At 42.1% G+C, this 26,549-nt stretch overlaps 1 protein-coding gene across 1 annotated transcript in view; it reads left to right on the top strand.

The window, feature by feature from the left end:
• The window catches only part of IPPK (inositol-pentakisphosphate 2-kinase), an 828,159-nt gene that overhangs the window by 289,351 nt on the left and 512,259 nt on the right, over positions 1-26,549 (top strand). Inside the window, exon 6 of the mRNA XM_044077413.1 lies at positions 19,874-19,963. Within this exon, the coding sequence (XP_043933348.1) occupies positions 19,874-19,963 (90 nt within the window). The remainder of the gene's footprint in view (positions 1-19,873; positions 19,964-26,549) is intronic.

Here is a 26,549-nt window from a genome sequence, read left to right as displayed (position 1 = left end):
AAAGAACTGCCCCCATTCTAAAGATAGGTTCCAGTGCCTTCCTATTTATATTTTTTTCAGTCTTCCACTATGTAGATGTGCTTTGTTTTCTCATTTGTCAGAAGCTAGCCGCACTTTCATACTACACTTTTCATAAAATTATACAGACGCTTAAGTCTGGCGTTAGCATGGGCATTCTTCACTATGAGCTCTGCTACATTTTTCATGTAAAAAGAACTGTTTTCATTTACACGTCACTTGCATGGTACTGCATTTTACGGGTACCAAACCTACGTTTTTAAAAAATAACCTTTCTTGTAGGAGGTGGTCAAAAAAACAAACTGCTAAACCTTGTGGTTTATCTTACGGGTACCAAACCTACGTTTTTAAAAAATAACCTTTCTTGTAGGAGGTGGTCAAAAAAACAAACTGCTAAACCTTATGGTTTATCTTTGTGTATGTTCATCAGCTGTGTACTCTGCAGCAGATTCTTTTTCTGAAATAGTGAAAAATGAGTTTCACAGAGTGAAAGTATAAAGATTTCTTAAAGTCTAAACATCTGTATTGCCCTGTGTTTCTTAATCTTTTTGCCCTTCTAAAAAAGATTTTTGTTTCCTGTTTCATTCCCCAAGCGGCAAGTGTAGTGTGCCACTATCCCTTCTGAAAACAGCAGACAGTGCTACTTCCTGGCAGTATAAGAAATTTTAATAAAAGCTAATCATACTATTACACCAGAAGTTGAAATAAAAGTGATTTGGAAAGTGTGCCACAAGGCAGATGTTAGGAACCAGTGAGATGTTTCACAGAATTTGGAAATTTAAACCCCTTCCTTCGGTGGCAGGAAGTACAGGCCCTAGCTGAGACTTTTTTGGGGGTATCAAATCTTATCAAATGCAGAATGTTGCATGGCTGTTTCATTTATTTTTGCTATGTGAAATGTGTGGTTGCTGTACTTCGTGCTCACCTCTTTACTTTATTAATCTTTCCTGGCAAAATCTATTTGAAGTAGTCAATATATGGTTAATGTTGCAGTGATCTTCAAATTGGAACTTCTGCTGGAGAAGGTCTAATGTACACCAGGAGTTCCATAGCTTTGTACCTTAACGCTTTGAAGACTGGACAAGTGTCTTCACATCAGGAAGTCAAAACTTCTACGGTAAAAGAGGGATATCCAGTCTATCTTTAGTTTTTTCTTGCTGGAGTTTATTAGGTCATTGATGAATACCTGTCCATACATCATCAGTTCTGCCTGGCTTCCAGAGTAGAGCAGATAAGTATCCTGTTTTCTTGCATGCTTATAACTGCAGGATTTTTGTGGGTGCCAGGGATACTAGATGTCAGTGGTTGTTAAGAAAAATAATTGTATTACCTGTGGAGAACAAATTCCATATAGGAACTTTAATAGTCTGTGTTTATTTTGTTTGGAAATTGAGTACAACGTTATGTCTCCAATGCACCCTGCACAGTAAGGCAGATGCAAAATGGAGATGGAAGTCAGATTTCCTGTAGAAGAAAAATCTAAAAGCTTTGCCCAGGACCATTATGGCATCAGTTGTTACTTCAGTGGACAGTTTGACATAGGAGTTTGAGGCAAATGAGAATCACTCATGAGAAGGAATATTGGGAGTCCTTTGACTTTCTTTCAGAGTCTGAAGGGCCCCCTTAGCTCAAGGATGTGTAATCCTTTGAGGTACATTTGCAGCCCCTGACCTCAGTGCCTTCTTTGACAGAGATGTCTGGTATTACCCCCCTGGAGGACAGCATGTAGTCAAATAAAGGCACAAGTAGAATCATAAAAGTGAGTTTGGCATTATAAATATGTATCTTTAATATACCACCTTCTTACATTATCACTCTGTTGTGAACTTTGTCTCCTATCTTACAGTTCTCTACCCTAAAGATTTTATTCTGTCTTCCACTTATTTTCTTAACAATATAAATATTATAGTCTTGACACTAGCCCCAGGTTTGAAATTTGACTGTAAACAGATTTATCATAGTTGCTGTGCTAAAATTAAGTATTACGGTTGCCAAGACCACTTAAGCTTTTTTTTCCAGACAACGACTACAAACATGGAATAATCTGATGTTTGGCATGCTACTGCACCCTCCTTGTCACTATCCATTTTCAAGTGCAACTTTATAACTATGAATGGGAAACAGAAACATTATCCCAGGACTCCCCCATACTACTAATGGACAGATGCAGTTCCCAAGTGCTTTACCCCATGCATAGGTTCCCTCAAATTATCTATGGTATGATCCCAGTTATTCTCATTAGGAGTAATACATAATTATTGACCATGGGATGGGTAAAGCCAATCTATAACCAGAAGGGATAGGTTGTTTTCAGCATGAAAGGAAAATTTGGCTAGGTTTAAAATGGTCTGCAAGGGCAGCTAGCCTAATACTTGGTTATGAACTTATGTTGCTACATGTTTTCACGCTAGTAAATACTTTATATTGCTAATGAGTACAAAAGGTGGTATTGTGACTTTACTCTTCCATGTAACTGTTTGTCTACCAGGCCTGTGTTGTCATTGAAAAGAGTTCTTGGACCAGTGTCTGTACTTGGTTAGCAAATGTTAAATACATTAAGTGCATACATACATACATACTTAAGAACCTTTGTCTGTTTTCCACAGGGACCAGAGTCGCATTACACACCAACCATTCTTTATTGCTGGGTTCAGTATTACTGGATCCAGTTGTAACCAGAGTACCTTTGTTGGCTCCAGAGCTGCTTTTGACTTGGCTAGCTGCTTCCTTCTCTCTCAACTCTGAAGCCTTCAGATCGAGATTTGACTCTGAGTTGAAATTTCGGTGACAAGTTCCGAGGGGGCAAGTTGACACCGATATTCAGAGCACTCTCTCCCTTTTGGGGCTTCAGCCCTTGATAGCTTGCATCCAAAATTGGCTTTGAGACCAGGAGTCATCGGTGGCTAGGGTTCCCTCTCTTTGGAATGGAGCGAGTTCTTAGTGCCGGTGGCAGCCCTGCCTTTGAAAGGGTTTTGGCAAATACCAAAGACCAAGTAGCTTCAACCAGTTTGGTTACACCCAAACTCCATCAGCAGTCTGTTTCTTCACCACTTCATCCTGTCAGAGGGGGACAGACGATACCAAGGGCTTTTGAGGAAGTTTTTTCTGTCAGCTCCATGTCCAGTTTGACCCTTCTGTTATTTCCCCCAGAAGGTGCCCCCAGGAAAAAGGACATGCAAATGGAAGCATGTTGACTGTTCCCCAGAGACTTTCACTGAAGGTAATGACTTAGAGGAAGGGGAAGGTTCCCCTTGCTCCATGTCTAAATATTTTACATTCAGGTTATTCTCGCATTAATGAAGCGGAGAGGGGGAGGTTGGTCATCCCAAGATGCTTCACTGGATGGGTCTTTGTTCTTGGAAGTTCTGGGTTCTGGAGAAACATTGTCCTGAGTGGTACCTCCCATTGATCCACTTATCAACCTTTGCTTCAACAGTCATAAAAAGACGTGATGTGGTACAGCCCATCCCTAAGAAAGGTGATGGAGTATTATCTGCACCTGTGGACAGGAAGCACTGGAGTAAAGGTCAGCTAGTAGATGCTGTGGTAATGGCAGCAGCCCTCCAAGAAAAAGCTATCTGAAGAAAGCTCCTCTGTTCAACCACCTAATAGGGAATCTAGGGTGTTTGGCAGATTTGGCCTATGCATCAACAAATTTCATCCTTAGATTGCTCAACTCTCTAGCTCATTTAACAAGATTTGAATGAGACTTGACTAGAGAGATCAACAAGTCCCTCTTGGGAGTGCTGCCTGTGGATGTTCAAAAAGCAGTGGCTCTGAGCTTTCCACCCTAAAATCGTTCTCTAATGCGGGTATGTGTTTGCTTTCTGATGCATGTGTAGCAGGTACCAGCAGGGATGCATCGGCATGCCTGTATGCAGCTTTGTGACTTTGCAGAAGCTTTAAGTCGTCCTTTGTTAATGGCCTTATGGTTCCACCTTGTTTGGACCAAAAGTTGAAAATACGGGTCTATATCAGAACATCGAAGTATTACTACATTGAATGTTTTAATATCGGACCATTTCACTCGAAACACCATAACATCGAACAGTCAGAACAGCGATTTTTTTCCCAGGGAAAAAATTTGCTGTTCCAACAAACCTACAACACAACACAAGCACACCAAAATACATAATCCACACACATACACTTCACAAAACCCTACACTAAACCATACATACACTACTAGCTATCCACTTACCTTAATCCAACCCTAACCCTAAGGTCCGTAACTACCGCACACTCACCTTACCCGCTCCCTAACCCTAAAGTCCCTATTGCACACTCACCCTACCTGCTCCCTAACCCTAAAATCCCTATTGCACACTCACCTTACCCGCTTCCTAACCCTAAAGTCTGTATCGCACACTCACCTTACCCGCTCCTTAACCCTAAACTCCCTATCGTACACTCACCTTACCCGCTTCCTAACTCTAAAGTTCCTATCACACACTCACCTTCCTGCTCCCTAACCCTAAGGTCCCTATCGCACCCTCACCTTCGTTCGCACACTTACCTTAACCCGGTCCGTAACCTTCGCTCCACAGTTGAGGAAATAGCAAAGCTGCAGAAATGGCCCACTGAATACTATCCCTAGGAAAATATTCGATATTCTGCAGCTTCGCTATTTTCAGCATTCGATGCAAAGGGTTTGATATTAGAACATTTGAAGTAGTAATTCTTTGATGTTCTAATATAGACCACGAAAATACACTCATCAGGACTCAAGAAGATAGCAAGACTCTGTGCAGTGGGAGTATGCTTCTCTACCCTGCAAAGAACTTTCTCTTGGAACCAAAGATCGGGGAAGATGTGGTTCCACAAATCTGAGTATTTTACTTGACTGCAAAGGTGACGGACACCCCCGTGGCGGGGGGGGGTGGATTTCTAACCAACAATGCCCAAGAGGCAGAGGCGGACCACATAAGCAAGGCTTTTGCAGTCCTTTTTCTGAGAAAACCATTGAGCACGCTTGAACAGTTGCCCAACTGCTGCATTCTGGAGGCAGTCTGGGGGGGGTGGCCCTATCTAGCGAGGCTACACATGAGGAAATACCAATGGTTTCTAAAGTCATCATGGTCTCAGCATGTCCACCCTCTAGAATTCCAAATACCACTTCTACCCTGCCTCAAGAAGGTGCTCCAGTGCTGTATTTAAGGTTCATAGGTTCATACTAGGCTAACTGCCCTTGCGAACCAGTTTAAGCCTAGCCAATTATCCCCTGTGAGATTCAAACTCTGTACCTTGTGTATGTAAGGCAAACACCTTGACCATTAGGCCACCCTCCCAACGTTTACACATCTATCCATAAATTTAAGTCTTCCCATTTACCCACTGCCCCCACCTCAAGTGCTGAATACATATGCATTGCATACAGGCTGGGGAACAGCCCTGGACCATCACACAGCCCTAGGGCAGTGGACATCCAGAGGAGAGACAACATAAATGTAAGGGAAATGAAGGCAGTAATTCTTGCCCTTCAGAATGTTTAATCCATTCTGAGACCAGGAAGGCTTTGCATCCATACAGACAATACGACTGTCCTGTGGTATATCAACAAACGGGGGGGGGGGGCAAGATACTATCTCATTTGCAGACTAACCTTACAGGCTGGGATCTAGCCCACCAGATACAAATATCTCTTCAGGCGGTTTACATCCCTTCTAATCAAAATACTGTGGCAGACACTCTGAGCAGATCCAGAACACAGGCCCACGAATGGATGCTTCACAGGGATGTGTTCCTGGACTTTGTCCACCAGTGGGGTATTCTACAAATAGATTTGTTTGCCTCCCCCCTGAACAAACAACTTTCAAAGTTCTGTGCCAGAGAACCTCATCCTCAGGCAAGGAAAGTAGATATCCTGTCAGTCTCTTGGAAGGGGAGTCTTTATGCATTCTTCCCTCTTCCACTCATTCCAAAGGTCCTGCTGAAAATTCAACAGGACCAGCCAAGAATCTTGCTGGTGAGACTCTATTGGCCAAGACAGCAGTGTTTCCTCTTTTCCTTCATCTAGGCAAGGGTAATCACCACAAGTTATCTCAGAGTGGACCTATGCACACAGAACAAGGGCTTCACTCATCCACCCACAGTTGGAGACCCTCTAGCTGACCTTGTGGGCGATGGAGCTCTAATTCCTTTCAGACACCTTTATTCTGAGGATGCGCCAGAAGTCCTTCAGGAGGCCAGGAAACCTAATATCAGAAAGTCTTGCCTCTCCAAACAGAAGAGATTTTCACTTTGGTTCTCACCAGAAACCAGGACCCATTTACAGCGGATCCCCCTATGGTACTGTCTTACCTGTTTGAATTGCTCAATGTAGGCTTAGCTTATTTCTCCATAAAAGCACATCTGTCAGCTATCTCTACTGGTCTGCCTTTTTCGCCACCCTTAGCCTCTAGATTTGAGGCCAAACAATTCCTTAAAGGTGCCCTTCACATTAGACCTCCCAGGAGACTTGTTGCTCCACCCTGGGACCTGAACTTTGCACTAGAGAAACTGACACAGGTGCTTTTTGAGCCAGCCACTTTTAGCTCCCTCAAATACTGTACTTGGAAAACTGTCCTCCTGGTGGCTATTATCTTTGCCAGTTGGGCATCAGAATTACAAGTCCTTATGACCTCTCCTCCTTTCCTTTCCTTCCACAAGGACATGGTTTCCCATCATACCAACCCCTCTTTTTTTTATGCCTAAGTTAGTTAATGAATTGTCATTAAACCAGGCTATTCTTCTGCCCATCTTTTTTCCCTTTCCCCAGAACAGTAGTGAGAAGATCCTACACACTATTGATGTACACAGACAACTTGAGTTTTACCTACACAAGACCAAAACTTGTAGAAAATCAGACCAGCTGTTTGTGTCATTTCACCCCAGGGCTCTGGGTGTCCAAACAGACCATCTCTAACTGGATATCCAAATCCGTAGCCTTTTGCTATACCCACCATGGTAAAACTTTTCCAGGCTCAGTCAAAGCTCACTCTACAAGGGAAGTATCTTCCTCAAGGGCATTCCTCAAAGGGCTACACACCAACTCTATCTTAAAAGCAGCTACTTGGACAAACATAAGCTGGATTCCATCTCCAAATCCACGGCTGGGTTCACCAGGGCCCTTCTCCATGGCTTCCTGGAGAGTTCCTCTGCCACTTCCCCCTCCCTTTCTTCATGAGCTTTTGTATTCTCCCTCATGTAAGAATACTGCAACAGATGACTAGAAGGACATAGATTAGTTGTGCAAGAACTTACCATAAAGATAGCTGTCCTTCTCGTCTCTGTTGTAGTATACTCTCTCTCTCTCCCTCCCACCCTCTGTCCTTCCCCCACTTTCTGGCATTCTTGGATGCATTGATCCTCTTTCCCTTAGACTGTCTCTCTGCCTGGGGCTTCAGTTTTGAGGATGGTGCATGCGTACATCTCTTTTATGGATGATGTCTGATAGTGGCCTATGTCAGACATACCGTGCACCTTCTTCTTTCGGCTGCTCCTGTTAGGGGTCACCACAGTGGATCATCTCTTTCTATTTCTTCCTGTCCTCTGCATCTTGCTCTTTCACACCAACTACCTGCATGTCCTCCCTCACCACATCCGTAAACCTTATCTTAGGACTTCTTATTTTCCTGTTACCTGGCAGCTTCATCCTTAGCATCTTTTTCCCAACTTACTCTGCATCCCTCCTCAGCACATGTCCAAACCAATGTAATCTTGCCTCTCTGGCTTTGTCTCCAAACCTTCCAACCTGGGCTGACCCTCTAATATACTTATTCCTAATCCTGTCCATCCTCGTCACACCCAGTGCAAATCTTAACATCTTCAACTCTGCCACGTCAAGCTCTGACTCCTGCCTTTTTGTCAATGCCACTGTCCCCAACCCATGTAACATAGCTGGTCTCACTACCCTATTGTAGACCTTCCCTTTCACTCTTACTGGTACTCGTCTGTCACAAGTCACTCCTGACACTCTTCTCCACCCACTTCATCCTGCCTGTACTCTCTTCTTCACCTCTCTTCCACACTCACCGTTACTCTGAATTGTTGATCCCAAGTATTTAAACTCATCCACCTTCGTCACCTCTACTCCCTGCATCTTCACCATTCTTTTATTCTCCCTCTCATTCACACACATATATTCTGTCTTAGTCCAGCTGACCTTTATTCCTCTTCTTGCTAGAGCATATCTCCACCTCCTCAGGGTCTCCTCCACCTGTTCCCTACTCTCACTACAGATCACAATGTCATCTGCAAACATCATAGTCCATGGGGACTCATGTCTGACTACGTCTGTCAACCTGTCCATCACCATTGCAAATAAGAAAGGGCTCAGAGGTGATCCTTGATGTAATCCCACCTCCACCTTAAACGCATCCATCACTCCCACCGCAGACCTTACCGCTGTCACACTACCCTCGTACATATCCTGTACCACTCTTACATACTTCTCTGACACTCCCGACTTCCTCATACAATACCACAGCTCCTCTCTAGGCACCCTGTCATATGCTTTCTCTAAGTCCACAAAGACACAATGCAACTCCTTCTGGCCTTCTCTGTACTTCATCAACTCTCTCAGAGCAAACATTGCATCTGTAGTGCTCTTTCCTGGCATGAAACCATACTGCTGATCACTAATCATTACCTTCCTTCTTAACCTAGCTTCCACTACTCTTTCCCATAACTTCATGCTGTGACTGATCAATTTAATTCCTCTGTAGTTACTACAGCTCTGCACATCACCCTTATTCTTAAAAATTGGTACCAAAACACTTTTTCTCCATTCTTCAGGCATCCTCTCACTTTTCAAGATTTCATTAAACAATCTAGTTAAAAACTCCACTGCCATTTCACCTAAACACCTCCATGCTTCCACAGGTATGTCATCTGGACCAACAGCGTTTCCATTCTTCATCCTCTTCATAGCTAACCTTACTTCCTCCTTGCTAATCCACTGCACTTCATGATTCACTATTTGCACATTATCCAACCTTCTCTCCCTCTCATTCTCTTCATCAGCCCCTCAAAGTACTCTTTCCATCTGCTCAACACACTCTCCTCGCTTGTGAGTACTTTTCCCTTATTATCCTTTATCATCCTTACCTCCTGCACATCTTTACTAGCTCGGTCCCTCTCTCTAGCCAATTGTTTAATGAAATCTTGAAAAGTGAGAGGATGCCTGAGGAATGGAGTAAAAGTGTTTTGGTACCAATTTTTAAGAATAAGGTCCTTTTCTCCCTCCTTAGTGTCCAACCTTTCATACAGCTCTTCATACGCCATATCCTTAGCCACCTCTCTTTGCCATGCACCTCATCTCACTCTTGTCTACTTTCTTCATCTGTTTGACAATCCCACTTCTTCGCCAAAATCTTTCTCTGTATACTCTCCTGTACTTCTTCATTCCACCACCAGGTCTCCTTGTCCTCCTTCCTCTTTCCAGGTGTCACACCAAGCACCTTTCTAGCCATCTCTCTTACTAGCTCTGCTGTAGTTACCCAGCTATTCGGTAACTCTTCACTGCCACCCAGTGCCTCTTCCCTGAACTCCACCTCACAATTTCCCTTTTTCAATTTCCACCATTTGATACTTGATGCTGCCCTCACACTCATCCTCCTCTTTTTGATCACCAACGTCATCCTACAAATCACCATCCTGTGCTGCCTAACTACACTTTCCCTGCCACCACTTTACAGTCTCCAATCTCCTTCAAGACTGGCCCTTCTACATAAGATATAACCCATCTGTGTGCATCTTCCTGCACTCTTGTATGTCACCCTATGCTCCTCCCTCTTGTTAAAATACGTATTCATCACAGCCATGTCCATCCTTTTCACAAAATCCACTACCATCTGACCTTCTGCATTCCTTTGCTTAACACCATACCTACCCATAACTTCCTCATCCCGTCTGATGTTCATCGTGCATACAGCTGCAGTCATTACAGATGGGTTATCCTGCCGTCAGGCGGGTCCTCGGTCGGCCGAATTCCAAAGTCTAGGTCCGGCGTCGGTTGTCATCGCTTCTTCCTTGACGTCAGTGCGGCAGGGGTATAAAAGAGGCAGCCAACGCCATTTTCTTCAGTTTTTTTTGCCGCGCGGTGCCCGAAGCAAAAGCAGTTTGCAAGTGCCGGTCGGCCAGCTCCTGAGATTTACGAAAGTATTTCAGCCAAAATCTTCTTTAAAGCCAAGTACCCCGTTGGGGAAACTTTTCTTACCTCAGACCGATGTCAGACAAAGTTAATAATTGCATTTCTTGTGGGAAGCAAATACCGCATAAGGATTTTCACTCTTTCTGTATACCTTGCTTAGGGCCAGACCACGACGTCTCGGCCTGCCGTTTTTGTGCTAGGTTCAACAAGCGCACTAAGCGCCGGGCAGAGTTCGCCCTTCATTGTTTTGGCAAAAAATTTAATTTATATCATGTCGTCGGATACACCAACGCCAGTTTTAAGCAAAAGACGCAAAGACAAGGACCGACATCTGAGGTCTGCACCGAGTACTGAGACCACGCTTAGGCCAACTACCGGTTCTCCGGTTCTCAGCGAGGTGCCTACGCAGCCCCTGACTACCGATGAAACTATTTTACTGGTGACTTCAGTACCCGAGGTCGCAGGCTCCTCGGTCTCCATTCCAACTGCAGATACCGACGCCACTCTTGGCGGGGAAACTGAAAATTTAGTGAGGCTTGCCATTTCTGAAGGCGTCTTCAGGCCTTCCACCTTCTCTATTAAATCCTTCACTAAATCTAAAGCTGCCATGAAAACTAAAAACAGGGTCCTCAGACCTCCTCTCAAGGCCCCATGCCTAAAAAACAGATGCTTAAAATGGCTGAGGATTTGATAACTCTCATCAGGGGTTCTCAACCCCCCTCTGACAAAAGACCCAGATTGGAGGAAGACTACCCTTCCTCAGACCAGGCTTCTATTACCTCAGACCATTCTGAGGACCAGGATGATGCCTATTCCCCTTTTGAAGACTCTGATGCTGAGGAGTCTATTCCCTCAGTCTCCCCCCATGAGGACTACTCTTTTGGGGAAACCCTGCATACATTGAGGGAACACTTTCACTGGGAAGGCCAAGATTACTCAGATTCCAAGAAAAGGCTCAGGGAATTTCTACTGCTCCCCCAGCATAGGCCCCTGGCTATCCCTCCTGTTTTAGATATTTTGGATGATGTGTACGCAGAAGCCACTCTTAATCCAGGTTCTTTGCCTCCAGTCCCTGCTAAACCAGACAGGTATTGCCGGGTCCCTGATTCTCACCAGTTCCTTTATAAAAGCCATACTGCTGACCCAGAAACAATTTCACAGGGTCCCAAGGGAATAAAGGCCTCTACTGCTAAAAACCCTTTACCTTCAGAGAGAGATTCCAGAGCATTAGAAAGGTGGGGGGAAAAGGTGTATACATCTGCCACTTTAACCATGAGGGCATTAAACTGTCAATTTCATATGTTAAAGTACCAACAGTTTTTGTTATCTCAGCTGAAAAGCAAAATGACACAAACAGAACAACCAGATTTGAAAGAGTTGCAGGATTTGTTGCGTGGAGCAGAGCAAGTGGGTAAACATACCTTGCAGTGTGGTTTTGATGCTTTAGAGGCCTCATGCAGAGCTGCTGTCACGGGGTCCCTCACACGTAGACATGCTTGGCTCAAAGAGCAAACCTTACCAGATCATGTCAAAGCAAAGTTATTAGATGCACCACTTCAAAAAGATGTATTGTTTGGTGTTAAAGCCGAGGAGGTACTAAAGAAAATGGAGGAAAAAGCGAAATCTATGCAAACGGTGAAAGACTTCTTGCAGGTGCAACCTCCACGCTTCAGCAGAAACTGGCCTTCAAAAAATTGGTCCTTTCCAGCCACGGACAGACCTCAAAGGGGCAGATACAGATGCCCAAGGGGTAGAGGACAACCTCAAGGATCTTACAGAGGTAGACAGTGGCAAGCACCAACTCCAAGAGGTGGAGAAGATAGATCACAGTCATTTAGAAAACAGACACAATGACTTCCCCCTATGCCTGCCAAGCAAAGCTATAATGGCAGCACCTTTGGGCGGAAAACTGGCATTATTTTCAAAAAACTGGCACATTGTTACAAAAGACAAATGGATTCTGGACATTATAGACAGAGGCTACAGGTTCCACTTTCACACCCTACCAAAAATGAGAGGCTTGCCAAACCTGCCACAAAATCAAAGGGCAGAGGCACAAAGACAAATTTCCGCTCTCATGGATATGAAAGCGATTCAAGAGGTACCTGCAAAAGAACAAGGTCAAGGTTTTTATTCCAGACTATTCCTAGTACCAAAGAAGGACAAAGATTGGAGACCCATCTTAGACCTATCCATCCTAAACACATATCTACAGGTGCCAAAATTCAAGATGCTCACATTACAGCAGCTTCTTCCCATGCTGGGCAAGGAGTCTTGGCTGGTAACATTGATCCTCAAGGAGGCATACCTGCATGTCCCTATTGGACAAGATTGCAGAAGATACCTCAGATTTCTTGCAGGTTCAACCCATTACCAATTCTCTGCATTGCCCTTTGGCTTATCTACTGCGCCCAGAGTGTTTACGAAATGCCGGGCATCAGTAATTGCCTTCTGCAGACAACAAGGAATACAAATCTAACCATATCTGGACGACTGCCTGATCCAAGCGGACAGCAAGGACATTCTGTTGCAGCATCTGGCATTTGTAATAAAACTGTTAAACTACCTGGGATACACAGTGAACAAAAAGAAATCAAAACTAATACCTTCTCAACAGATAATTTTCCTGGGTGCCAGCTTAAATACAGCCACCCAGATGGCCTACCTCACTCCAGACAAACATGGGCAACTGTCTCAATACTTCAACAAAATGGCAACTTTCACCAGACTAACTGCAAGGAAAGTCCTGCAGGCTCTGGGATTCATGGCATCTTGCATCCTACTAATACCATGTGCAAAGCTGCATATGAGGAAACTACAGTGGTACCTAAAAAACTTATGGTCTCAACACAGCCACAGCTTGGAAACAATTATACCACTCATTCCATGCCTTCAAAAGGAATTTTTGTGGTGGGCTCAAGCATGCCAAAGAAACACAGGTCTCCCCTTCTGTTTACCTCAAGCAACTCAAATCATCACAACGGACGCCTCAGACTACGCCTGGGGAGCACACATGGAAGATCAGTGCATTCAGGGAAAATGGTCCCAAAAATGCAAAAAGAAGCACCTACACATCAACCAAAAGGAGATGCTAGCCGTGCAAAATGCTCTTATGAAAAGACCTACTGCATCCAGGCCAGCTATTGATAAGGACAGACAACACCACAGTCATGTGGTACATAAACAAACAGGGGGAACTCATTCATACCCCCTGTGCAGGCAAGCCATGACCCTGTGGAACACAGCACTGGAATTACAAATTCAACTACAGACACAATTCCTGCCAGGGAAGGAAAACACACTGGCAGACAACTTGAGCAGAAATATGACAGACCCACACGAATGGAAGTTACATCCTCAAGTCTTCTCAAAGATAACTCAGGCATGGGGACAGCCAGACATAGATCTATTTGCTACCCACAGAAATCACCAGTTGGAAAAATTTTGTTCAAGGACCTATCATCCACAGGCCTGGAAAGTGGACGCACTCTCTTTCAATTGGACAACATTGACAGTCTATGCCTTCCCGCCTCTTCCTCTACTGACCAAAGTTCTATTAAAAGCCAGAGCAGAGAGGCCACAAATGATTCTCATTGCTCCAGACTGGCCACGACAGCACTGGTATCCTCTTCTAAAGAGCCTGACACACTCACCACCATGGATCCTACCTCTAGTTCCTCTTCTGTTGTCCCAGCCCAGTTACAAAACCCTTCACAGCCAGCTCAAAACCCTAAATCTAGCTGCATGGAGAATACCTTAATTTCCCAACAGACTCTCCTCTCCAAGGAGGTGCAGGATGTCATCTTGGAGGCCAGAAGACCCTCTACTAGAAAAGCTTACTCCGCCAAATGGAAATGATTTTGTTCCTGGAATCAAGAAAAGGGCCAGAATCCTTGGGTAATAAATATACCTCAAATTTTACAGTACCTAGCTGAGATGTTAAACAGTGGCCTTTCCTTCTCCTCCATCAAGATCCACGCTTCAGCCATTTCTGCACAATACAATACAGATCCTCCTTTATTCTCACATCCTCTATTAAGGTAGTTCCTCAGAGGGGCAAAAAATATAAAACCCCCACGGAAACCACCAGTCCCAGCTTGGGACCTCAACTTCGTATTGGAAAAGCTGACCCTGCCTCCCTTTGAGCCGGCTTCTTCAACAGAGCTACAATACTTGTCGTGGAAAACAGCCTTCCTTCTGGCTATTACCTCAGCACGCAGGGTTTCGGAACTACATGCCCTCATGGCTGTGCAACCATTCATCATTTTCCATCAGGACAGAGTTTCCTTACAAACCAACCCTACCTTCACGCCAAAGGTAGTATCCAGTGTAGCTTTGAATCAGACTATTCATTTACCTACCTTTTATCCAAATCCACAGAACAAAGGGGAGAGACTACTGCATTCCTTGGACATTCACAGACAACTTCGTTATTACTTGGACAGAACAAAGTCATTCAGGAAATCTGAGCAGCTCTTTGTGTCCTATGCTACAGGTGCTCAGGGAAAGGCTATTTCCAAACAGACAATTTCAAAATGGATAGCCCACTGCATACACTTTTGTTATTCATTTCATGGAAAATCTGTGCCTGTATACATCAGATCCCACTCCACCAGGGCTACAGCTACCTCTGCAGCTTTCCTCAGGGGGCATTTTGGAAGCAGCTACTTGGAGTTCAGTGCACACTTTCTCCAAGCACTACCACCTTCCACTATACTCAAAATCTAGAGCGGGCTTTGCCACAGCAGTCCTGCAGGGCATCCTCGCCCCTCCTAGTTCCACTTAGTGCCTACCACCCTTACTTAGCTTTGGGATTCTATCCATCTGTAATGACTGCAGTTGTATGCACGATGAACATAGTACAGTTTTGTACCTACCATAAATGTAGATGTTCGAGTGCTCATACAGCTGCAGTCCAGGGTACCCTCCCTCCATCCCCTCTTAGGACAGGCCTTAGGACAAACACCTTTATCATACAACCTATTTGGGGTATTCTTTTATGGTGTATTTGCTTGCAACTACTGTTTTTGATTTATCTATATTGCATGTTTGCATAATTTTATGTTTTGCCTTCCTTCTGGGGGCACCTGACATCTGGGGCAAGAAAAACTGAAGAAAATGGCATCGGCTGCCTCTTTTATACCCCTGCCGCACTGACGTCAGGGAAGAAGCGACGACAACCGACGCCGGACCTAGACTTTGGAATTCGGCCGACCGAGGACCCGCCTGACGGCAGGATAACCCATCTGTAATGACTGCAGCTGTATGAGCACTCGAACATCTACATTTATGGTAGGTACAAAACTGTACTTTCCCTTCACCAACATGCCCATTGAAATCTACTCCAATCACCAGTCTCTCACCCTTGGGTACAGTCATCACCACTTCATCCATTGAAGCAAGAAGTAACATCATTATTTTCGCGATTACAGACTGATTTTCCAGACAGCAAAAGTAAAGAAAGAATTTCTACTGTTATGCTACAATTATCTAAAGAAGCTGATAAACTTAAAGATGTCAAATTAGGTAAAATCAGGAGGGACCACTCCGATTTTACCCATGGTAATATCTTTGTCTGGCCCAGATTCAAAGAACGAGCAACTGAAACAACTAGACGTCCCTCAGTGATGATGACAACACGTTCGGATGCTATACGAGCTACAGAGACGGGGTCAGCGGTACACACAGAGGCAAGCACAACATTGGCCATCGATACAGTTGTCAACATACCGACATTGTCTACCTCGTTAAACCAAAATGGAGCCGATACGAGGAGTTCTACTGATAGTCCATTCTGTACTATCAGCAATTTTGGGGAAGGTACGATCAACATGCTTACAGGCAATGGGACAGCTACCACTACCCCCAGCAATAACGATATCCTGGCTTCGCATTCCAACAGTGTTTCTCCCAATAGCGAAACACGTATTCTACAGCCGGAAAAACATATACGGATTCCAGGGGGCCTTTCTAGCTCCACAGTGGTGACAGCAAATGAGAGTATTCACCACAATGATACAGGGCCGCCAAAACATATGCAGGGGCTCTGCATTTTTGGGAATCTACCGGCAATCAAAGGAGGAAAGGAGCAGGCAAGAGGTCCCTAAGCGAGGACAGAAACGCAGACAAGCGTCGGAGGACTTTACATTGACTAACAGTATGTCTGATGGCATTGTATATAATTTATCTCAATATGTGCTGAGTACCGATGAGCTAGAGATTTTAAACAAGGGCTTGACCTTTGTTCCTAGCAATAAGTGTGTATATAGCGATATTATATTTGACTTGATGTTGTTCTGTAGGAACGTGATGTTAAAATTGATTTTTAATAACCAAACCCATGGAGTCATAGGTCCTAGGACCCCTAGCACATTTGCTCCCAATTTTACACCAACACTTAACTTGTTCATGAACGCTTGTGAGAATGACCTTTTCAAATATTTCGAGGAGAGAAGTGCTAATAGATATTATAATCTTACACCGACATAAAGGACTGCTTTACATGGCCTTATGGACAAGAAAGAAATCACCATTAAGATGGCTGATAAGGGGGGAGCCATCGTTGTATTAGATACATGTTGGTATGAAAGGAAATTGTTAGACACACTGACTTTAGATGGAGCATATGTACCCATCAACCCTTTACAAGTTAGAATGATTATAGATAATGTACATAGCCAGTTAAATAATTTATTAGAGAGGGGATTGTTAGAACATGAAGTCTATGAGTTCCTCAAGGTAGATAAACCAGTTACGCCTGTATTCAAGGCCATGCCCAAAATACATAAATCATTGACAGACCCACCACTCAGACCCATTGTTTCGGGGAGGGGGTGGGTCACTGAGAACATTTCTATATGGTTGGAGTTTATACTTAAACCATATTTAGAACAGATAGATAACATTCTAAGAGATACAGGGCATTTTTTGGGGCTATTAGCTGTGGCCACCAAGCTCAAACATGGTGGATTATTGATGGCTACACTGGATGTCAACAGTTTGTTTACTGTTATTGAACAACAATATGGGATAACAGCAGTGGGTGAAGTAATAAGTAGATTGGGAGCAACTGAGCATAAGCGACTGGTTGTGGAGAATTTACTAGCTTTGGTATTGAACAACAATGTCTTTATAGGACCAGGGTCCATATACAGACAAGCACAGGGGGTAGCTATGGGCACCCCCTGTGCTAATACATATGCAAATTTGGTTATGTCCAAATGGGAAACCAAGGAAATTCTTAATAATCAGGAATGGAATAAGTACATAGTTTTGTATGTCAGATTTGTGGATGACATTTTTATTTTGTGGGATGGGGATACTTCTACCTTTGAGAGCTTTTTAGCCTTTCTCCATACCACCACCACTTTTTTGACCTTTAGTGCCAAAACTTCTTTTACTCAGATAGAGTTCCTGGATGTTTGTGTGGAACAGAGTAACCTTGGTTTCACCTCGAAATTGTACAGGAAACAATGTTGGCAAAATGCATTGTTATCCTATGACAGTATGCACCCGAGGCATATCTTTCCCAATATTGTCAAGAGCCAAGTGGGTAGGATATCTAGGGTATGTTCTGAAGATACTTATTGTGATGAGGAACTTTCTAGGCTGAGTGGACATTTTTTGGATAGGGGCTATGAGAGGAACATGGTTAGTAAGGTGGTTAGTAACAATGTATTACATAGGAAGACAAAGAATAGGCCATGGATGCAAGGCCCTGTTATTGGCAGACAAATAGATACAGGATTATGTAGTAGCAGGAAGGAACAACCTAGAATACTTTTCACGTATGGTAGTAATATTAAAGACATATGTAATATAGTTCAGAATAATTGGAATATCCTAAGAAGTGATATTAGTCTCAAGGACGTAGTGGCAGAACGTCCCATGTTTAATTATAGGAGAAACAACAATCTCAAGGACCTGTTATGTAAGGAGACATATTTGAATAAGAGACCTACAATAGATATTAGAGCAGGCACATATCCCTGTGGCAACTGCAAGGCTTGTCAATATATTAATAGCGACACTGAATATAAACATCCTGATAAGACACAAACTTTTATATTTAAAGGGAGGGCTACTTGCAGGACAAAACACTTAGTATATATGGCCAATTGTGAACAATGTGAAAGTTTTTATGTAGGTATGACAAATAACATGCTGAAGGTTCGGATTTTACAGCATATTAGTAATATTAGAACATGTCAAGTGAGCAATGCTTTATTCAGACATATAGAGATTAATCCCACACACACTTTTAAGTTCAGATGCATTGTAAATATTGCCACCAATGAGAGGGGGGGGGGATATTCAGCATAGAACAGCATTAGCTGAATCCAAGTGGATAGTAGATTTAAGAGCACATAGACCACCTGGTCTTAACGATGTTTTACCAATTAAACCTGCTCTACAAAAAAGGCGGGCTTTTAGGAGTAAGTGATTGGATGATCTGTGTTTTAAATATGGATGCTTTTGTTACTTTGAATTATGTCTGATGAAGGATTATTCCGAAAGCGCTTACTTTTAATAAAGGAGATTCCACAAAGAATAATTCAGCGGTGACCTGTACTTTATTTTTCGTATTTATCTGGTTTGGTACAACAGGTCTTTAGCATAACTTGTTATTTTTGCTTGTGCTCTACATATTTTTTGGGTACAGTCATCACCACTTCATCCATCTCCAAAATTTATCTTTTTCATCCATCGCACATCCAACTTGTGGAGCATATGCGCTAACAACATTCATCATTACACCATCAATTTCCAGCTTCATAAACATCACTCTGTCCGACACTCTTTTCACCTCCAAAACACTGTTAGCATACTGTTCCTTCAGGATAACCCCTACGCCATTTCCCCTCCCATCCACACCATGATAAAACCATTTGAAACTGCCTCCGATACCAACTAGCCTTGCTCCCCTTCCATCTGGTCTCTTGCGCACACAATATACCAACCTTCCTCCGGTCCATCATATCAGTTAGCTCTCTCCCTATACCAGTCATACTGTCAGCATTCAAAGTTCCGACCCTCACTATCACAGTCCTAGCCTTTACCTGCCTTCGGGCATGCCTTCCCCCTCTTTTCCTCCTTCGGCCAGCAGTAGCCCAATTTCTGCCAGCACCCTGTTGGCCAACAGTACTGGTGGCGGTCGTTGTTAACCCGGGCCTCGACCGATCCGGTATGTATATCTGTACTGTTGTCTGCATGTATGATTTGGCAAAATTTTACACCGGATGCCTTTCCTGACGCAACCCTCCCCATTTATCCAGGCTTGGGACTGGCACCGTGCACCTTAAAGTAGTAAAAGACTTTGATATACTGGCCGACGTTGGGTCATTACATTGGCAGACAACTCTCACATGTAAGAATACTGCAACAGAGAAGAGATGACCTCTATCGTTATGGTAAGTTCTTACATAACTAATCTTTGCTTTTTGAGCTTAGAGAGTGCAGCTTTATTCCCTCCTCAGAGTTTGTTTAGTGGCAGCCTGACTACACCTGTGACTCAGCTTAGGCTACAAGGGAGAGGCTAAACTATTTTTTTTTTTTTTTAACACAGTGGCGGCATCTACTGGTGCCACTATTTGAAGATGGTGACTTGGAGAGACAGGAGTGCAGTTGAGTATGTTATGTACTGGTTGAATGTCTTGCATAGCTATTTTTATTGCTATTAAAAAAGAAAGTAAATGCATGTCCTTTTTTTTTTTTTTTTTTCAGCCCAAATGTGGATTTCTCCCTCTTTCTAGTCACATTACTGAGACCACAAAACACAAGGTGTGCCGATACTGCATGCACCAGCACTTAAAGGTAACTTTTAGAATTACCGCTTGTATGTTTTTTTTCACTGAGCCCCTTAACATACAGCTAATCGTACTCAGTTTTTTTCATGCCTCTGATGCATCTTTATTATGACATGCTTTTTAACAGCAAAAGTTTGACTTTTTACAATTTTCAAAATTTGAGTAAATCCTTGTTTACTGTTTTGCCATATTACAGTACTTTTAAGTTTTAGGTTCTGCTCTTTCCCTGTGTTTCTGGAATAAAAATGGTTGATCATGTTGGCTGCAAAAAAAGCAGTTACTACAAACTGGAAATCAAAATCTAAATAGACTGTTACTGAAGTATTGTATATTGTAAAGGAATTAAGAGAAACAAAAGTGAGATCTTTAGAAAATAGAAGGAGAAAGTTGCATATAAATAAAATAACAATACATGCAGAATAGTGTTCAGGAAGAGAATGAGTGCAATTTTAAGGGAAGGCAAGGAATGAATGAAAAATTTTAAAAGATATAATGCAAAAAATAATGAGGGAAATATTAATAGGTTTTTTTTTTTTTTTACTGTACATGTACTTGATGATAATTAAGGATGTTTTAAAAATGTCTGGGCATACCTGCAGAAGATATTGTAATAGTATTGTTTTTTTTTCTAAGTTTTTTTTTTTTCAGTCCTTGCCATTGGGGGAAGGTTGTATTTATATATGTTAATATCATTGCATAGATAGTGATAGATGCAACATGTTTGTATGGGGGGGGGGGGTGATCACCTATGATTAGTTTGTCATCTGGGTGAATGCTTAATTCTATTCTTTATGTAAAAAAAATTATTGATGCTACAGCATATGCTGAGATGAATTACAAATTTTCATTGAATACTACTCCCTGTACATGAGTTAAGTCTTGCTTCCAATTAGAGAGATGAAAAAATCAGCAAACAAAGGACAATAGCATTGCTGGAAATTAATTCATCCTCAGTCTTGGTGAGACTCTTTATGGGGTAGATACTGTTTTTATGAAATCTCACCAAGATGATACTGAGGGGGTGCACAATCCCCAGATAAAAAGTGCCCAATCCTGGCAGGCACACTTGTGCCAGGACTGGAAAAAATGACAGCGTAGAATCCTCAAGACATAAACATTACTACAATGGAGTTAGGTCAGGCTCAGGGGAAGGATGGCCCCCTTGTTGTAGAAGAAAATAGTAGTCCACAAAAACTGGCAGGCCCAAAAAGAGAGTGGGCGATCGAGGATAAGAAAGACATTATATATTGTTACTGTTATGCAAGAAACACAGAATTCCTGGATAGACAAAAATAGAAACATTTTTGACAAATATCTAGGAAGAACCTGTGGAATATAAAGATGCTGAATGGATAGAAGATGTAAACAAAAGAGTAAGAAACTCAAATGTGCAGGATATGAAATGGGATGAAGTAATGCCCAGTGAAATGGAAACAAAATTGAGAAAAACTCCTAACTCGAAAACCCCAAGGCTCAGATTCAGTACCGGACTTCTGGTTAAAAGTATTGACATCTTTGCATGAAGATTTAGCCCTGAGTAAGTGCTACTTGTATGCGCATCCTGAAGAGACAACAGCCTAGTTAACAAGGAAAAATAAAAAAAAAAAAAGATACTTCTCCTTAAGAGTGAACTTGCATGCTATCCTAAAAACTGTAGACCAATAACTTGTTTTCCAGTGATGTATAAACTATATAGTGGAATTGATGCTGATGGAGCTTAGTCATTTAAGACAACTTAATCATGGCAATAGAACAAAAGAATAATGGAAGAAAGGATCATTGGTTGTTTAAGCCATAATGGAGACTTATAAAAATGGGAGGAGTATGGCATTGATAGATTACAAACAAAGCATTTGACAGCATCACACATTCATGGATAAAGGAATTCTTACAGATGAGTAAGATGTACCCTCAATTGATCACTTATATTATAGTGACCATGAAACTGTGTCAAGCCACTTGGCAGCTAAGCATTGATAAAGGACAAATTATCATCACAGGGATGAAAATTCAGAGGGAGATATTCCAGGGTGAGAATATCACTGCTGCTGTTTCGTCTTGCCCTTAACCCATTAAGCTGCCTACTTAACATATTAGGTCATGGTTTGTTTCCCAGAAGACAACCAAATGTAAAGACTTTCCATCTTTTTGTGGATGATTTAAAACTGTATAGTTCGTCAGATGAGGAGCTGAAAGCATAAATGCAAATGGTTAAAGCTTTCTCAGGTGATGTCACTGGGTCTTGATAAATAAATATGAAAAAGCAACATTTAAAGCAGGAAAGCTGCAGCAGCAAGAACATATCAGTGTGGGACAGGAATGTAATGTAAAGGAACTTGAGCAGGAGGGAGTGTATAAATACTTCGGAACTAATGAAGGATTGACAGTGAAACATGAACAATGTGAAAAAAAACTTGGTAAGGAATATTTTAGAAGATGAAAATGAATATTGAAAACGGACATCTGGGAACAAACTTCAAGATATAAACCAATTTGCTCTTCCTGTTCTAACTTGGTTTTGAAGTGATTGATTGGCCCCAAGAGGTATTGGATCAGTTGGACAGGAAAACAAGAAAATGTTTCAGGCTTACCAAGTGATAAGTGGATACCAAGATTATATATTTCTCATTCTAAAGGAGGAATGGGTCTCCTCAAGGTTGATTATATATATATATATATATATATATATATATATATATATATATATATATATATATATATATATATATATATATATAGACCTGCAGTTGTAGGACTACATACATAACCTGCTGACCACTAGATCCAAATATATGGAAAGTTTTAAAACATGAGGAGCAGAAGTCTAAGATGACTTCCCTGCTTAGTTTAGCAGAAGCATATCTGTATCATGTGGGAATGGAAATTAGAAGTACACAGAAATCAGTCAGCAACTCGGTGTGTTAGGAAATGAAAGAATATGAGAAGGATCAGATGAGAAGGCAAGAAATGCAGAAAAGGTGCAAATATAGTTGCAAGTAAGAACTCCTAGAACAACCTCATGCCAGTCGGGATCTGACATATAAGAATGGTTAAAGAGAGGTGAATTTAAAGCAAAAGATGAAAAGTTAATATCTGCAGCCCAGGATAGTGGACTTCATATACATGGCTTTACAAAGACCATTGAACATGTGGGAGAAACAGACAAATGGACAAATGCAAGTTCTGTAAAACAGAACTGGAAGGAGTCACATACGTTGTTGCTGGGTATGATGCACTAATGGCAGAGGGCCTGTGTACTGAAAGGCATAATAATGTGGCAAGACAGTTGCCCTGGGAATTGTGCAAACAGATTATTGAAATAGCTACGAATCATTAGAAACAAGAGGCACAAAGCATTATAGAGAATGAAGAAGTTTATATCTTATGGGATCAGAAAATAGATGCAAGAAAACCAGATATAGTTGTTGGTGAAAAGAAGACAGAAGTAGCATTGTTCATTGAAATGGATACATCCAGTGATTAGTGTCTTGCGTACAGGCACAAGTCATCAAATAACAAGATTTGCAGGCAGAAACAAGGGCAATATGGAAGAAGGATAACCAGTCAGTTCCAATAGTAGTAGGAGCAATGGGTATCATAAAGAATTTATAGTCATACTTATACTACCAACACATGTAACTCCATATGAATTACTGCAGGAGTCAGTTTTGAGCACATTCCCAGTGCTGCAAAGAGCACTTTGGGTAACATCAAAGACTGAAATAATGTTAATTTCATAAATCATAGTTTGACTTAAGAATGGGGTCCATTTCTGTCAAGGAACTAGAAATTAAACCAACAGAATGAATATGAACACCTGTATCCTATTCTGCATGCTTTCTCTCTTTGCCTGTAGAATTAAGATTGCCTTCTACCAAGTTAACTAGGGCCAGATTCTGAAAAAACTTGCTCTCTGTTTAAGTGATTTAACCCAGTACAAAGAAGCTTTTTTGTCAGAGTAACTCACTTTTGTATTGAGAATACATCTGCTATAGCCTGGTTCCTGGACAAACATTAAGCAGTTAACAGTATTTAAAAATGTAAGTCCAATTATCATTAGGTTGCTGTATAAGATCTGACTAATTGAAATGTTTGTTTTCAGATGTTTACTCCACTGGCCAAGAACCTCCATTGCCCACTCCCACCTGGTTTCAACCCTCCTTTATGCTTCACCTGTGCCTCTGGTTCTACTTACAGAACTCACCATTACAAAAACTTAAAGGAATTAGGATGGCTAGAATTGCAAAATCTGATCTTGTTTCAACTCTCCTTAGCCCAAAAAATTCTGTACAAGCCCACTAGTACCCCTATACTCACTTCCCTTATAACTCCTTACTGCAACCTCAAAAGCCTACGTTCTTCTAACAAACTTCTCATAGCAACTTGCAAAGCCAACAACTTGGCAGGTAACGCCTTGTTCTCTAACACTATTAGAAAATCCTGGAACTCTCTTCCTGACAATCTCTCTTCCATCTCTTCTCCTCACTGATTTAAAACCCAGCTCAAAACTTTCCTTAGAACCAGCTGGCTCTGCCCCTGCATAAACCTTGACTAACATTTCCATCTAGTTCTACTACTTCCACCTTTTCTGCCTACTAATTTTTAGTCCACAAGTACATTGACTGTGAGTAAGTATGTTAATGTCCTAACTTTTGCACCTGACAGAACTTGATACTGTAAATCCTCATTAACTAAAGTGTTATCTGTGTAATTTCTGTTTATCAATGTATGTATTTTTGGAGCTTTTCTCCCTGGGCCTCCACTGAAAATGGACTCAATATCCAGTTGGACCTGCCTGGTCAACAGAAGTAAAATAAAAAAAAAATCTGATTTTATAGACCTTTTTCTTTAAGGAAGACTCTTGCAACAGCACACAATATTTGATTCTACTCAGTGATCTCAAAGTAGTTGATTGGTCCTTCTGTGACATAAAATCTGCTCAAACAATCACCTGACATTGACTGGCACATGCCCACTATAAAGCTTTACTCTATCTTCACATCTTTTTGTTTTGAATTCATTACTCACCCCACCATTTCTGTATGAATAAACTGGTTAATTTAGCCTACCTACTTTCCATTTAAGTACTGATGTTCTTTACTAGATCACTGTTATAGTATTTCTTGCTTCTGGGACATTGCCACTAGATGTCCTGTCCATCCTGCCAGTCTTAAAGACCACAGGTTCCTTCCTCTTGGCAAGTCCAGTGTGCAGGTACAAAAATGACACATGCCTGTGGCATCTTCAGAAATTTCTGGATACACTATGCATATGCAGATGCTTTGATGTTCAATATCTCGTTTAGTTCTGTGCATCTAAATGGATCCAACAGCGATCAAGGAGATAAGTACTCCATTAGGCATTTGTTTTTCTTGTATATTGGTTTTTCTGCTGTTTTAAGGGATTTTTATATCTAGCACGCAAGTGTGTTTTGTGTGTGTGTGTGTGTGTGTGTGTGTGTGTGTGTGTGTGTGTTAGGCAGATTCCCTGATTGAGATCTCTTGCAGAGACTGCCACATTAGCTGTACTTAGGTGTGCAACACAATGTTATGAATCGTGGTGTCTGCCAGGGCTTTGCACTTGAAATGCTAGGCTGCATACTCTGCTTTTGCTTTGACTATAAATACTTTGATGTCTTAGCATGTTTGTCCAGGTTGTCAGCAGGTCCATCAGCCTTCGCCACATTTTTCCTCAAGAAAAAGCTGAGAGTCAGACAGGGAACTTGATGCCAGTCAGATATCCCAGGCACATGAATGGTCCAAAGCAATTTTGCAGCCCCAGACTAGCTCACATCCTCTTCTTTCTGGTACTCTGATGATGGGCCCTTTTTGAGAACATGATGTCCTAGACTAGGGTATGTCTGTATGGGACAACAGCTCACAAGGACCGTTCTCAGATGCTTAGCTTGTGTGAACAGAAAGGAGCCCTGAGTAATTATTCTCAAAGAAGAGAGCAACATTCACAAAGTATTCATTTGAGAAGAGATTGAAGGTTTTAGAGTGGAGGCCAGTACTGCAAGGCTAGGTTATGAGTCTTTGCTAGTGGGCTTACCCCCCTCAAAAAATTGTGAAAAAGAAACCCATTTCTCCCTTGCTCTCTACTATCTATACAGCCAGGACAAAAATGAGCAAGACCCTTTCCCCTGCCTTGCACAACAGAGATCCTTCTGTAGAGGAGGATGAACCTGATGGGAAACAACTGGACTATACCTCCCAGATTCTGTACCACTTCTGCAATGACTCTGCATCTCCTCTGATTCATCCAGTAAAGAAATAGCCTTTGTGAAAACCTTGACCCACATGAAGGACTTCTTAAAAATGGAAGTAGGAAAGCTTCTGATTCAAACAAAATATTTTGAGTTGTTGCAAAGGGAAGCCCCCAAGCTTGTGGCAGTACCACCTTGTCATTGATGCTCCTGGAAGGTGCATTTTTAGAAACATCCCTGACACCCAACAGTGTGCCCTCCAAAAGCCAGATAGATTCTAAAGGGTGCAAGACACCCACAGGTGTTTCTACAAAAACATTGTCATTGACCCTACAGTGGTCTCTTTGGATTCTGTCTAAAGTTCGAAAATATTTCCTGCTATTAATAT

The sequence above is a fragment of the Protopterus annectens genome, chromosome 7.part0 (assembly GCF_019279795.1).
Source record: "Protopterus annectens isolate FY-2018-M chromosome 7.part0, PAN1.0, whole genome shotgun sequence".
NCBI classification, from domain to species: domain Eukaryota; kingdom Metazoa; phylum Chordata; order Ceratodontiformes; family Protopteridae; genus Protopterus; species Protopterus annectens.
The sequence above is the reverse complement of the archived record's forward strand: the minus strand, read 5'-3'. Positions and strand labels throughout refer to the sequence as shown.